This window comes from Lampetra fluviatilis, chromosome 33 (genome assembly GCF_964198595.1).
Source record: "Lampetra fluviatilis chromosome 33, kcLamFluv1.1, whole genome shotgun sequence".
Taxonomy (NCBI): domain Eukaryota; kingdom Metazoa; phylum Chordata; class Hyperoartia; order Petromyzontiformes; family Petromyzontidae; genus Lampetra; species Lampetra fluviatilis.
Window position 1 is genome coordinate 7,334,467 of NC_136307.1, and position 12,571 is coordinate 7,347,037.

Consider the following 12,571-nt stretch of genomic DNA (forward strand, 5'->3'; position numbering starts at 1 on the left):
ATGCAACCAATTATCTTACTCCACCTCTCGTGGCCTTTCTATGCGCTGTGAAGAAGGGCCCATTTGACAAAACACATCACCTATTACATACAATTATTCACAAATGTGACTTCGTTATTTCAAATTTCCCTCTGCGCTGCTGCTATTGCTCTCTGCTGGTCAGTAGCACGGCTGTTTTGCCGTGGAACCCGTCGCTGATCTGGCCCGTGTCCGTGTGCTCTGCAGACCGCAGATGGAGTGCAGTTCTCACGCAAGCACCACGTGGTGGGAAAGACCACGCTGTACGACATGGATGTGGACGTCACCCAGAAGTATGCCGCCATTGCCTGCCAGGACAGGAACATCCGGTATGGTCATGGGGCATATCGCCTGCATAGATCGACGTTTAGCCCAGGGGGCCTAGTGTTTTTATTTTAAAAAAAATGATTATCAAAATTGTGTTCCAACAACTGCTATTATCGATTCACCACCCCCCTCCCCCACCTTCTCCCACCCCCTTACAAATTGTTATAATGCATGGGGGTTGTTAGAATATTTTTCTTTTAGCGTTTAACATGTAGTGCCTCTAGTGGCCGCAGGAGGAAGGCCTGCACGGCAACCAATTACATACAACAAATATGCGTATCAATAAACATCGATACTTGCACGCACATTTGGATGCATGTATTGTGAGTATGATCATCGCGTTTTATAGTTGAATAGATGGCATTGTTATGAGCTTAGTTTATAACCACCGTGACTTGATGGAACAGCAGATACAGAACCACGTTTATACATCGGAGTGTTTAAAACCCGACATGAGTAGCATGGTACAAAATGTTCATGGTTTTTGACCTCTTTTATAACTTGCCTAAGCATAGTCCTTTGTTTCCTTTTTGTCTTAACGAGTCCTTGACGCGTTTTAATTTAGCATCTTAGAATTTCATCATCATTATCAAGCATGGTCATTCCACTGCTGGATGAAGGCCTCCCCAAGCCCCCCTCCACCTCTCACAATCCTAGTGATGTTAAAATCTGCCGACAATCTTCATGCAAAATTATTTAATTGCTCCGTCTCATGAGTAAACGTGCTTTCGGTTTAATTCCATTCCATGGCTGCTGCTCCATTATTATTTTCGACCACGGGCCAATTTACCCTTCTAGTGACATGTCTTGCCCAAATCCGTTAATGTAAACAACGATAATAATATATTTACAGTTATATTGCAGTTACATTTCAAGAAGCATCTGTGTTTTACCACCATGTGCGTCGGTGTGGCAGGATTTACAACATCGTCAGCGGCAAGCAGAGGAAGTGCTACAAGGGCTCGCAGGGAGAGGACGGCACACTCATCAAGGTCGGTGTCCGAACGGTCGTTGCCATGTCACCCGCAGCGCTGCATTCCTGCTGCACCATGCACGATGAGCTCGGCGAATTTTGAATTTATTTTTTTTGTTCCTGACCTTTGGAATTTCGTGGTTAACCATAAGCCTTGTCAATTCCTGGTTATCCATCAACTTTTCAGATTTCCAGGTTAACCGCCAACTTTGTTTTGCGTCCATGACTGCTTGCGATCATGTGGAATGTCACCCCACGGCTTCTCCCAATTCACCCATGGCGATCTGAATAATTAGTCCCATTCAAGATCGCGAATCCTTTGATAGTTGTTTTTGTAACATCGCAATGAAACGTAGCTATTCTGTTGACTGCCGGAGTAACGTTTACCCCCATTGCATACGACATATACTAGTAAAAAATGTTGATTCTTATGCAAAGCAATTCGATGCTCGATGCATTATACTGTGAGCTTAAGAATTAACATTAATCGAAGTGGATGCGTCAATCTAACTCTACATCTTGCCTGTACCTGTAAGCGAGATCACACCACTCTAATCCCCAGATTCCTCCTCTTGCAATTAATGCAACCTAGAGTAACTCACATAATTGCCCTCGCCAATTTCAAGATTCTGAATAGGCTGCATTACATTTTGATTTAAAGCTTTCGTGACTGCAGGGATTCATATTCTTGGTTGTTTCGGTAAAGTCACGTAGAATTTTATTGTTTTATTATTATTATAATTATATTGTTTCCCTTCTACGTGACTTTACCGAAAGAACCAAGAATAGGCTGCATTACATTTACCTCTCATTTCTCTCGTTGCTCTACTCTTCTACGAATATCTTCTACTCTCCTACTTGTACTTCTCATCTCACTCTCTTACGGCTGTTTGCTCTACCAACCGCCCTGGTTGGAATCCCAAGTCGGCCTGTGCTCAGTAGGGGGGTCGCTCCTTCTCCTGTGCTGGAATCTGACTATTGACTATTGTCCTCTTTTTTTAAGTGGCAATGATTGACTGCCTCTTTCTATAAAATAAATATTTCCACAGTTTCTCTACAGTATATTGAGATGCTGTTGCATATGATCCTGTCGGGAAGTTTCCAGTCCTGTGTAATCTTCACCCCCTCCCTCTAACGAGTGTTCCCCCGCGGCGCACATCTTTCAGTGATGGGGTCGCATTCAAACCAAACAAAAACACGTCGACACAAATTGTATTGTAATGTGCAGTGGTTGGCACGCTGCACTGCAAAACCAGTTGCCTGCGTTTGATTCCCGGCCACTGCTAACGTCAGTGTCAAGTGATATCCGAACCAGTCCTGCCATCCCCTCTCCTCCCTGCACCAACACGCACTGATTTGTGTGAAGTAATGTGAAAACCCACATGACGGGCATGATTTGGGGGAGAACCTTCATCTATCAGTTAATTGAGAATGACTGGAATTAGTTTTAAATCATATCATTGTATTGCTTTGCGTGGCTGTGTGCTGTTTAATGATAGCATCCTTGCGTGCACGTGGCAGGTTCAAATGGACCCCTCAGGCATGTACATCGCCACCAGCTCCTCTGACAAGAACCTGTCAATTTACGACTTCTACACTGGCGAGTGTGTGGCCACCATGTTCGGACATTCTGGTGAGGAGGCGGCGGGATGGTGGGCGGGCGACATTGCGCAACCGGCCACATGCACGCGCACACAGTCGCTCGCACCTGCTACCTCGCCTTCATAAGGTCATGCCCTGTCTGACGACCTTTTCTGCGTGCCATTTGACCCCTGTAGAGATCGTTACTGGAATGAAGTTTAGCAACAACTGCAGCCACTTTATCTCCGTCTCTGCTGATAGGTGAGTTTTTTTTTCCTTAACAGTTGCTGAGCACAGTTCCCAAGGCCCAAAATGCCAAGCGGTCAGCGACAAACAGCACTATTGTAGGTGTAATAGATCAGCGTTAACACTTTTGTTTGCATGCATGGTGTTAAGGATTTTACCTAGTAACTAACATGCATCGGCATTGATTTTGATGTACACATTCAATGTATTACAATATTACAAATATACAAGAAAATGTACAGCCTTTTGCTCTTCCATACTTTCACCGCTCTAGTGAGTACCGTTTTTTGAAGGGGGTTCCCCAGGACCGGTTCCAGAGATCACTCGCCACTGACGAAAAGCCACTGACCATAACCGTGGCCGGGAATCAAACTTGTAGCTTATTAAGTCTGGCACGTTGTGAGTGCTGGTGGCGAGTGTAAGTGCGTTTGGCGGTGTGAGGTGCTTTGAAAGTAATCGGTGATCGAGGAAAGTGTTGAGTGGTTGGAAGGTCTCAAGCGATGGGTGTTGACAGTTACAGGTAGCTGGGAGGTGGTGAGTGACACGTGTGGGCTGTGGTGAGTCGTACTGAGTGAAAGAAGTGGTGCGTGGTTGGAAGGTGGTGAGGGGTTGGGAGATGACGTGTGATATGCGAGTGAGTGTCTTCGGGAGGTGGCCAGCAGTTTGCAGGGTGATGCCCGGTCACGATTAACATCCGTGGTGAGTGGATATCTGAACTGGTGTTTGGCCTCCCTGGACCGAACCCAAACACTGAGCAGCCTAGTTTTCTATTCTTGTCCGTGGCAGTGATATGTTCAGGTGCTAAATGCCAATGTCCGAGGTCTTGTATCCACGATGAGGTGAGAGCTTTTGCGTGGTTTTGCTATGTTCCTGCTCCAATGAAGGAGCGCAGACTACAGTGGGTTACGATATGGACCATAGTTTAGATTTCATGGCCACAACCGCACTGTGGCTTGTGACTTAAATTTTCTATTCATGAAGAAGATGTGGTGCATTGGCCTGTTGATGTTCTGATGCGACTAATGGTTCACCAGGAGAGTGGTAAAGTGTGGTGTCATCCATCCTGCATGATTGACACGGCACGCGGATGCCTTCGTCCAGCAGTGGATTGAGAGAGCTGTACATTAACTCTGAAACGTAGATTTTTATAGCCATTACAATGATCCATATTTGTTTTGGATTGGGCCACGTGGTGGTCGTTATAACGACAAAATTATGTGTATGTGCCAATGCACTCATCAAATTCTGACCAATAAAATTCTTTCTCATTGGTAGATTAAGAATTTTTATGACAGAAACAAACTGCTTTCAGCTTCTTCAGGTAGTGTATTCGGAAATCTGAATTGGGTAAAAATTTGAGCAATGCATTGGCACGTGTAGATATTATCTTTATATACATGACAGTCTTGTCGGGTGGTGTGGGTGGGGTTCATAAAGAGAGTTTCAGTATCAAACGACTGCATGGCCTAGCCCCAAAACAAATGTATCAGCCGAATGTTACCATTATTATTCTCGTTGCGAGTGAGTGAGCGAGTGGTGAGTGACACGTGCATGTCTACAGCTGCGTGTTCGTATGGAGGCTCAACCCCGAGCTCACTGAGAGCATGCGGCAGCGCCAGCTGGAGCTGCACAAACTCCCGCGTGGCGTCTCTGCCTCCCCGCCAGCCAGGTGAGCGCCGCCAGCACCGCTGCCAACATCAGCATGGCCCACTGGCGATACCACCGTTGCCACCATCATTGCCACCAAATCTCACTGAACTGTCAACTCCACCGCCGTCACTGCCACGACCATGGCCACAATCATCGTGACCATCACTGCTGTCTCCACCATCGCTTACTGGCACCATCACTATTACTGGCACCATCACGAGCATTGCTACCATCACCATCGCTAACACCACAACTGTCAACTCCACCGCCGTCACTGCCACAATCATCACCACCATCACTGCTGCCTCCACTATTATTGGCACCTTCATCAGCACTGCTACCATCACCATCATTAACACCACCACAACGCCGCTACCACTGTCGCCATTGCCACCGCCACCACCACCAACACCAACTCCGCCATCACTCACTGACATTAAAGACAGACCCTCTTTACGACCTTTAACAGACAGTTGGGTGCAGGTGCAGTAAGTGAGCCCCTAATGAAGCCTGGCAAGGCACACGAGCGGGTAGTGGCCAACACCATGTCTGGCCACCTTTTGTGTCCCCAGTACTGTTGTTAACACTTCACTCCAGTTTAACACGTAGGCTTTCGCCACCAATATTATTAATAATCAAGGTTTTTGGGTTAGATCGCGTAAGTATAAATGTGTCGTAACCCTCCGCCACCCGACACAGTCAGCAAGGTTTGACACATAAATAAAACTTGCCAATTATATAATTGTAACTAATTGGTGTGTTTTGTTTACATGACAAACCCGAGACAAGGTCCATGACTGGCTCTAATATTTGCCACTGACATTGGGCATTGGTGGAATCTGTGCTCGGGTCGCCGGGTTCATAGCGCAGTGCGCTAACCACCGCGCCCACAGCTCCTTACCGCACCAATTACTGACACCACCATCACCATCGCTGTTAACCACCACTGTCATCATGTCATTTTGGCTGTGAGAGCAATTGATTCAGCCACTCCATGCAGAGGGACACTGAGCTTCACTGCCTCTACACTTGCTCACATGATTACCCATAACTGCCACCTGTCTCTCGTGCGTTTACATTGGAAAATGTTCTTGTTCACGCTGCCGCCACCCACTGAATTGTTACATTTCCCAAAGGTTGTTGGTGTGTTGTGTGTGTATATATATTAAAAAAGCTTCAGGTGGAACATTTCCTTGTTTTGTCATGAAATAAGTACTCGATAATGGGCAGATTATTGTGCTTCAGTGAAAATGTATTATTATGCTCATGAGACGCATTTAATTGTGTTGATGAGAATTATTCCTTTCAAATTGCATGTTTTAAAAGAAATCTGTTCATGTGACCCCTGCAGCCACTTAGAGCCACAGAGTGTAACCATGAGAGAAACAAAAACATTTTTCTTTGATCAATTTGTGACGATTTGGTCAAATAATAGTAATAAAGATAAATTACAGCCCGATGTCAAACAAAGGCCATCCCCATGCTGTATTGCTCATGAAGGTTGTTTGTATGTATGTTGAACTACTTTCGCATCGTACGTAACCAACCGTGCTAATTGAAGGTGCGGTTTGGCCATATTTCACCATGCTGATTCGTGCTACAGGCCAAGACTGCATTGGCTATCACTTGCCGCTGATGTTAGCCATGGCTGAGAATCGATCTCGGGTCACCGGCTTGGGTTTTTAATGTACTATTTGAACCACTGTGTCGCTGCTCCCCCATGGCTAGTTTCTAAGAATATTTTTTTACCGAAGTTATATTTAGTGACTGGCCACAGAACAGTAAATTGAACACACTTTAAATCAGGGACTGTGGTGTTTACCGCAGTCCCTTATTTGTGAGTCACTTATTTTGGAACTGGAACTGGCCGGGTCAAAGTGCACGACTCACAATCGGAAGGTCAAATTCCGGTCGGGGGTCAACTCAGCCCGACATTTTCACGAGTTGTTAAAATCGGTGCCACTCAGTGGGAAGTCAACACCGTTTGCTTCTTGATGGACCGGCTCTCATTATAGAAATGGGGACTTTCCACCACTGCCTTGAAGTTGGTTAACAGGAGATGAGAGCCACGCAATACTCATCAAAGCAGAAACAACGTTGACATTGAATTTGAAACCAATGTCGTCAACACTACATACAGTATATCTAGGAAGCAGGTACCGGTTGGGTTACCTTGATCCTGAACTGACACGCCAGTTGTCTATTTTTAACAGGAGATTGTTTCTGAGCATAGAAAGGCATTCATCATCATCATAGTCATCATTATTTTTTTTACATCTTACGTCATTTGGTTTGTGCGTGACTTGTAGAATTACATTGTGGTTCAGAATGTACCCTGCAGCAGAGGGGATGGTGTCCTTGGTTGTTTGTGTTGTTGGTGTGAAGGGCCGTGCTTAATGGGGATTGCTAAACTTCCCACTGGGTTCACCGAGTAAGATAACTTCGTGGGTGGAGGGAGGAGGCCGAAGGGTCGGCCACGTGTCCTCGTGGCTGCATCCGATCGACCGCTGTTGAGATTTGGGGGATCAGAAGGGGGCTCGATTGGGGGGCTCTGCCAGGAGGGGAACCCCCTAGGAAGAGGGGTTCTATTGGGGGCGTTGGTGCTGGAGGGTCGATGCTGGTTCATGCTGTCTCGGCGTTACTCCCCCACACTTATGAATAATATTGGTTGCGGAAGCCTTACGTGTTAAACTGACTAACCACCCCACACCTGTTTATTAGACCCATTGGCAATACATTCTGGCAAGTTATTGGCGCACCCTAAAGACTGAGATCGCTTTCGTGACATCAGCACCGTGAATAAGAACACAAAGTTTCCGAAAACGTTCCTACTTTACGACATTTTAAATGGTTGTAACAGCGAGGAATATTTTCTAGGTCGTATGGTCGGTGATAGGCAATGCTCAAATAAAATTCAAATAATGGATTTCCATTGTATTACAAATGTAAAGAGCCAACCTGCTGTGTTTGGCTTCAAATTTCCTCTCGGGTTTTATTCTCAGGGTTTTGCCTGGCAAAAACCAGTCACTAATTCTTCATTTGATGTTGTTGGAGGCTTTTTGTCCCAGTCGTAATTTAACACTTGGCTGCATTTAAACGTGCCCTTGTGTGTTTGCTAAAGGCGTGACAAATGTCTGTTTGCACAATACATATCCAGTCCAGGCATCGTCAATTACAAAAACCATTCTGTCCTCATTCTCAAGCCGCCCTCAAGCGAGTCACCCGTGCCAGGCGCGCCTTTTTGCCCTTTCCGCTTGTGATGTTTCTGTAAAACACCGATAGCGTTGGTGTAGTAAAGTAGCCACGTGGCGACTTTTGAACCAGTTGCGCGAGCCAGAATGTCGTTAGTTTTTTTTACGCAATCCTTACTCGTTCAGTGAATAATTTTCATGACCAACCTGTCCATATCACACGTACTTCCGTATGACGAACGTTGAACACTCGAGCTCTCGATAAGTCACCGATATCCCTCTTGCGTCGCTCGAGGTTTCGTTGGACAAACGAGAAGAGTGAAGAATGTCTAGACTCGGCAATCTTTGTTTGCCAGCGAGCAAACAGACATCCATACAAAGTTCAAGTGACGGCTCACTCCTTAACCAGGTCTTGCAGAGGTCACTTCATCGTGAATCGAACAATGTACACTACGGGTAAGTGACGGGTGAAATGTGGGGTTTTTTGGTGCAGGCTTTTAAGCGTTCTTAATGTACATTTGTTTACGTACTTGCTGTGTTTTCATGTTTGCCGTTTAGCGTGCTTTGTGTGGCTTGTGTGTTCTATGTCCTTGCCTTGTCACGGAATGTTAACCAACGATAACCTGAAGCTCCGTGATGGTTACCCCCCCACCATGTTGTTACTGGAAGATACCGCTGGGCGCAAGTCAAAAGTAAAGGCTGCCTCTTCGATCTAAACCTTTGTTTCAGTGAATTTCTGAGCGACTCTGAATCTGACATTTGTCAGGCGCTGCCCAATTGCACAGCTGCTAATTTTTTATACCGTAAAGCCTTCTGGGTTTATCTAATGCGTGTACGCACGAGATCCGTACTTGGCTGTTCTGCAGGTCGGTACAGATAAGTGAGACGTTCGCCCTTCACGATGACGCCGTGTGAATTGCTTGAGTGTGTCCTTTTTGTAGGTCAGAACACTTGTTATTGGTAGGCAGCAGTTTTGGGTGTCTTGGTGTGCATTTTAAACATCGTTTCTATCCATTAATTTACAGAAATCATCTTGTTGGTGCCAGTTATGCTGCCTTCCAACATGTCTGTCGTTCCTTAGTGTTTGTGAGATACGCTTTGCATGAACTATAAACATTTAAATTTTGTATGTACTCGCACAATTGTGCTGTGAATATGATGTGCAATTACTTCGTTTTTTTTTCAATCTTCATTTCCTGTAGGTCGTTTTCATTTGTTGAGATAATGACTGTCAGTGAATCTGAGCTGGGAAATACGTTCTCGATTTATGTTTGCCCTAATTTTTACAACCCCATTTTTGGAACACAACCTCTAATATATTGCTCAATATTCTTGTTAAGAGGATAGTTACTTGAGTAACTTCATATTGGACTTGTTTCTTGCGGCATGCAATGTCAGTGTGGCTGTTCCATCTTTATAAATAGTACAAGATGTTCATTTATTAAGTACTTTATTATTTGAGAGCTTGGATGACTGAGTTGCCACTGAATCGAATGGCATTCTATAGTCTACAAAAGCCAGGCATACTGGTATTTCATATTCATTTTTGTTTTATAGAATACATTTGACAGCATGCGACAGATTCGCCTTTTTTGTGATCTTGTGTTTTCAAAAATCTGATTTCACCTGGTTGGTCGCTGTGTTTCTCCATAATTCCGTTTCTAGTCTTATTTGAATTTGACACGGCGTTGTTTTTAACGGTTGCCGACTCAAAGCATCAAGTGGTCGGCATCAAACACCGCCATCAGGGTTGTAATAAAGAGTTTCAACATTTCTTGAATTGAGCACCGTTGTAAGAGCTTGGGGAAAATAGACGATGGGAGGGGAACACTAAAGTGGGAGCAGTGCGAGGGAAGGAGCAGAAAGAGAAGTGTTGTGATCTGCGTGTGTGGTAGACGAACACATGGTGAATGAGACGAAACAAGTCCGTCTGGTACACCGAGCGAGTTGGCGAGTGAGTTGGGAACCGAGTGAGTTTTGTAACTTGCAGTGTGGTGGTTAAACAAAGTGTGGATGAGATCAAACCATCTGCTAGACCGAGTCCTCTCATACGAGTGCAGGAATCAACGAGTGAGGTTTATGGGAACATTTTGCCGTTCTCAGCCACTTACGTGCCCCTCTCTGGTTTCCCATTGCCGCGGGCAAACAGAATCAAACGCGCTCGCCTGCTGCCATCGTCTCTGGCAACAGCAAAAGGCGCCATGGTTTTCGGGGGGCTTGGCAGCAGTCGCTCTTCCCCCCCATCTATCTCCTCTCGACCGCACGTTTTAAACGCTTGAGTGTAATTAAGTGGCTTTCGAGCGCGCGACGTGTCTGGACGTCCCCCCCCGCCGCCACACTCCCATGAGCATGAGACTCGCAAGAAATAATCCATATCGACCTTCGGTGCACGCCGGTCACATTTACACAGCGCTCGTTAAACCGGCGCTGCATTAGCGAGCACGTGTTGGCTTCTAGCCGCACGTGGGAATTTTTCAGGCTGTTATTGATTTTTGGCCGGCCTTTGCTTCTAAACGTAAGACTGTCCTAATTGCTTCACTTAAGAAAAGGGGTTAATGATGCAGCACTGCAATTTCTTGCTCTCACCACGACTGGGGGACTGGCGAGCTGTAGAGAAATTCCCTCGAGACGGTATTTGGCCTACTCTTCCACGTTGGGCAGATGTCTTGGAAGAGGGTGGGAGTATCCACTTCAGCCCTTTTTGATCAACTAACTTAAACTGTTAACCCTTAATTCATGAGCTGCAGCCTCTCCAAAGAGCTCTAAAGTTTAAATGTAATCACTCATTTGTTATGAAGTTGTGGATACTCTTGGCGTGTTTTTTCCATTGTTATGAATATCTATTTCCAATTCACTTTGTATTTGAATAAGTGCCATTTGTTCACATAAACGAGCTGTTTGGAAAGCCAAAAGAACATATGAAAAGGAATGTCCTTCCCAAAAATGGATTTGTACTCTCAGAGGGAATAAAAGGGTATACCTTGATTACATTTCATCTGTGCAAGTAAATGCGTTGTGGACGCAGTGAATACATTTTGGTTTGAAACAAACTACAGTTGATGGGTTCTATCCAGTCACAAGCAGTTACCATCATGAATAAACTTCAAAACATCGCGTAAACAAATAAGACACTGCGCCAGCAATGGTATTGGCAGTAAACCCGACATTTAAAATTCTCAGTTGAAATGCAGACAAATGAATCTAAAAGCCACGATTAATTACATGGCCTTAGCGACCAGTCACTGATAAACTGGGCTGAGATCATCAACGCCGCTGTAATTGAAAATCCGGTTTAACTCCGGGGAACCTGATCCACCGGATTGAAACCCAGGCTCTTGGCGGCGCACGGCTCATTATCTCTGACTCTTGAACCGCCAGGCATCCCCTCTCAACCCCGGGTAGTTTTATGGAGGAAAATAAAAGGCGTCACACCCACCGTGGCGTGACGACGGAAAGGGATCGGCCACACGTGGGCACGCCCCGCAACTTAGCGGCACACCGCTCCCAGATGCGATGATTACGGCCTCTCCGCTGCTCGGTCGCTTCCCTCGAGGATTAAGAGATTGCTGCTCCCTCCGTTAAATCCCCCCCACCCACCCACACCGGCCCTTGAGTTGTTTTAAAGGTTCAGCTGCACACTGGCGGTGCCAGCTGTACAGTGCGTGGCGTGTGCGAGTACAGGTGATGTACCAACATCAGTGACGATTATCTGAACCGGTTCTGGGACTCCCCTAGGTCGACTCAGCCTTAAATGCTGCGATGCGTAAAGATCTCCACTCGGGAGACGAAGGTGGCCAGGCGTGGTGCTGGCCACCCCCCCCCCCTCGTGTTCCCCTGCCGGTCCCTTCATAGGTGCTCGCGAACAGCACTTGTCCCTACAGTCTGTTAAGGCTACACGAGAGGGGTCTTTGTGCCTCGGGACGATGTACTCCGTGACTCATCGTGTAGTCGCCGCGTGGGCGCGAGGGAGTGATCACGGTCCGAGCTTGTGTGACGTCACGCAGCAGTGATGAGCGTTGCAATTGTTATGTCCAAGTGCGACCGATTGGTCTGTTTACTTCGAGGCTTGTGTTGCCGAAGCTGACATTTTACGAGAAGCGTCATTGAGGGTGGGATGTTCTGCCTGCGGGTGTTTTGCCTGCCTTTGCACGTTTTGTGCTCTTGCACGCGTGGCATCTCTTCGCTGGCCATTGGCACGAGTGATGAGATGATGTGGGGGGCGGATTAGAGACAAAACACGTGACCCTTGTGTGGCCAAGCTGCAGATGATCTGCTTGGCTTTGCCAGAGATGTTAGAACTTAAGAGCGGTGTGATTTTATTTTTACATGGCCCACGCAAGTTTTTTCGTAGAATAAGGAAAATAACGTTTTAAAACAAAGTTGTCCTATTTTCTCTGACAATTCTAAGAAAATGCATCCAAGTACTTTCCAGGTTCAACCATGCTTGGCTTTTCAGATCTAACAAGATTGCGTGCATGCATGGCGATTTAGACTTAAGAAATTTGTATGAGTACTTCAGCCACCTGAAATAGTATTGCAAATTTTAATCTCTGTTGTGTGAGGCCATAGACTAAATGCAGGAAAG

The 12,571-nt window shown here is 46.0% G+C and overlaps 1 protein-coding gene across 3 annotated transcripts in view; it reads left to right on the plus strand.

Moving 5' to 3' along the window:
• Positions 1-12,571, plus strand: part of LOC144944018 (mitogen-activated protein kinase-binding protein 1-like) — a 79,055-nt gene that overhangs the window by 43,149 nt on the left and 23,335 nt on the right. For all 3 annotated transcript variants that reach the window (XM_078872002.1, XM_078872004.1, XM_078872003.1), the window contains exons 15-19: positions 226-347; positions 1,262-1,337; positions 2,840-2,951; positions 3,097-3,160; positions 4,707-4,814. In XM_078872002.1, the coding sequence (XP_078728128.1) occupies positions 226-347; positions 1,262-1,337; positions 2,840-2,951; positions 3,097-3,160; positions 4,707-4,814 (482 nt within the window). The remainder of the gene's footprint in view (positions 1-225; positions 348-1,261; positions 1,338-2,839; positions 2,952-3,096; positions 3,161-4,706; positions 4,815-12,571) is intronic.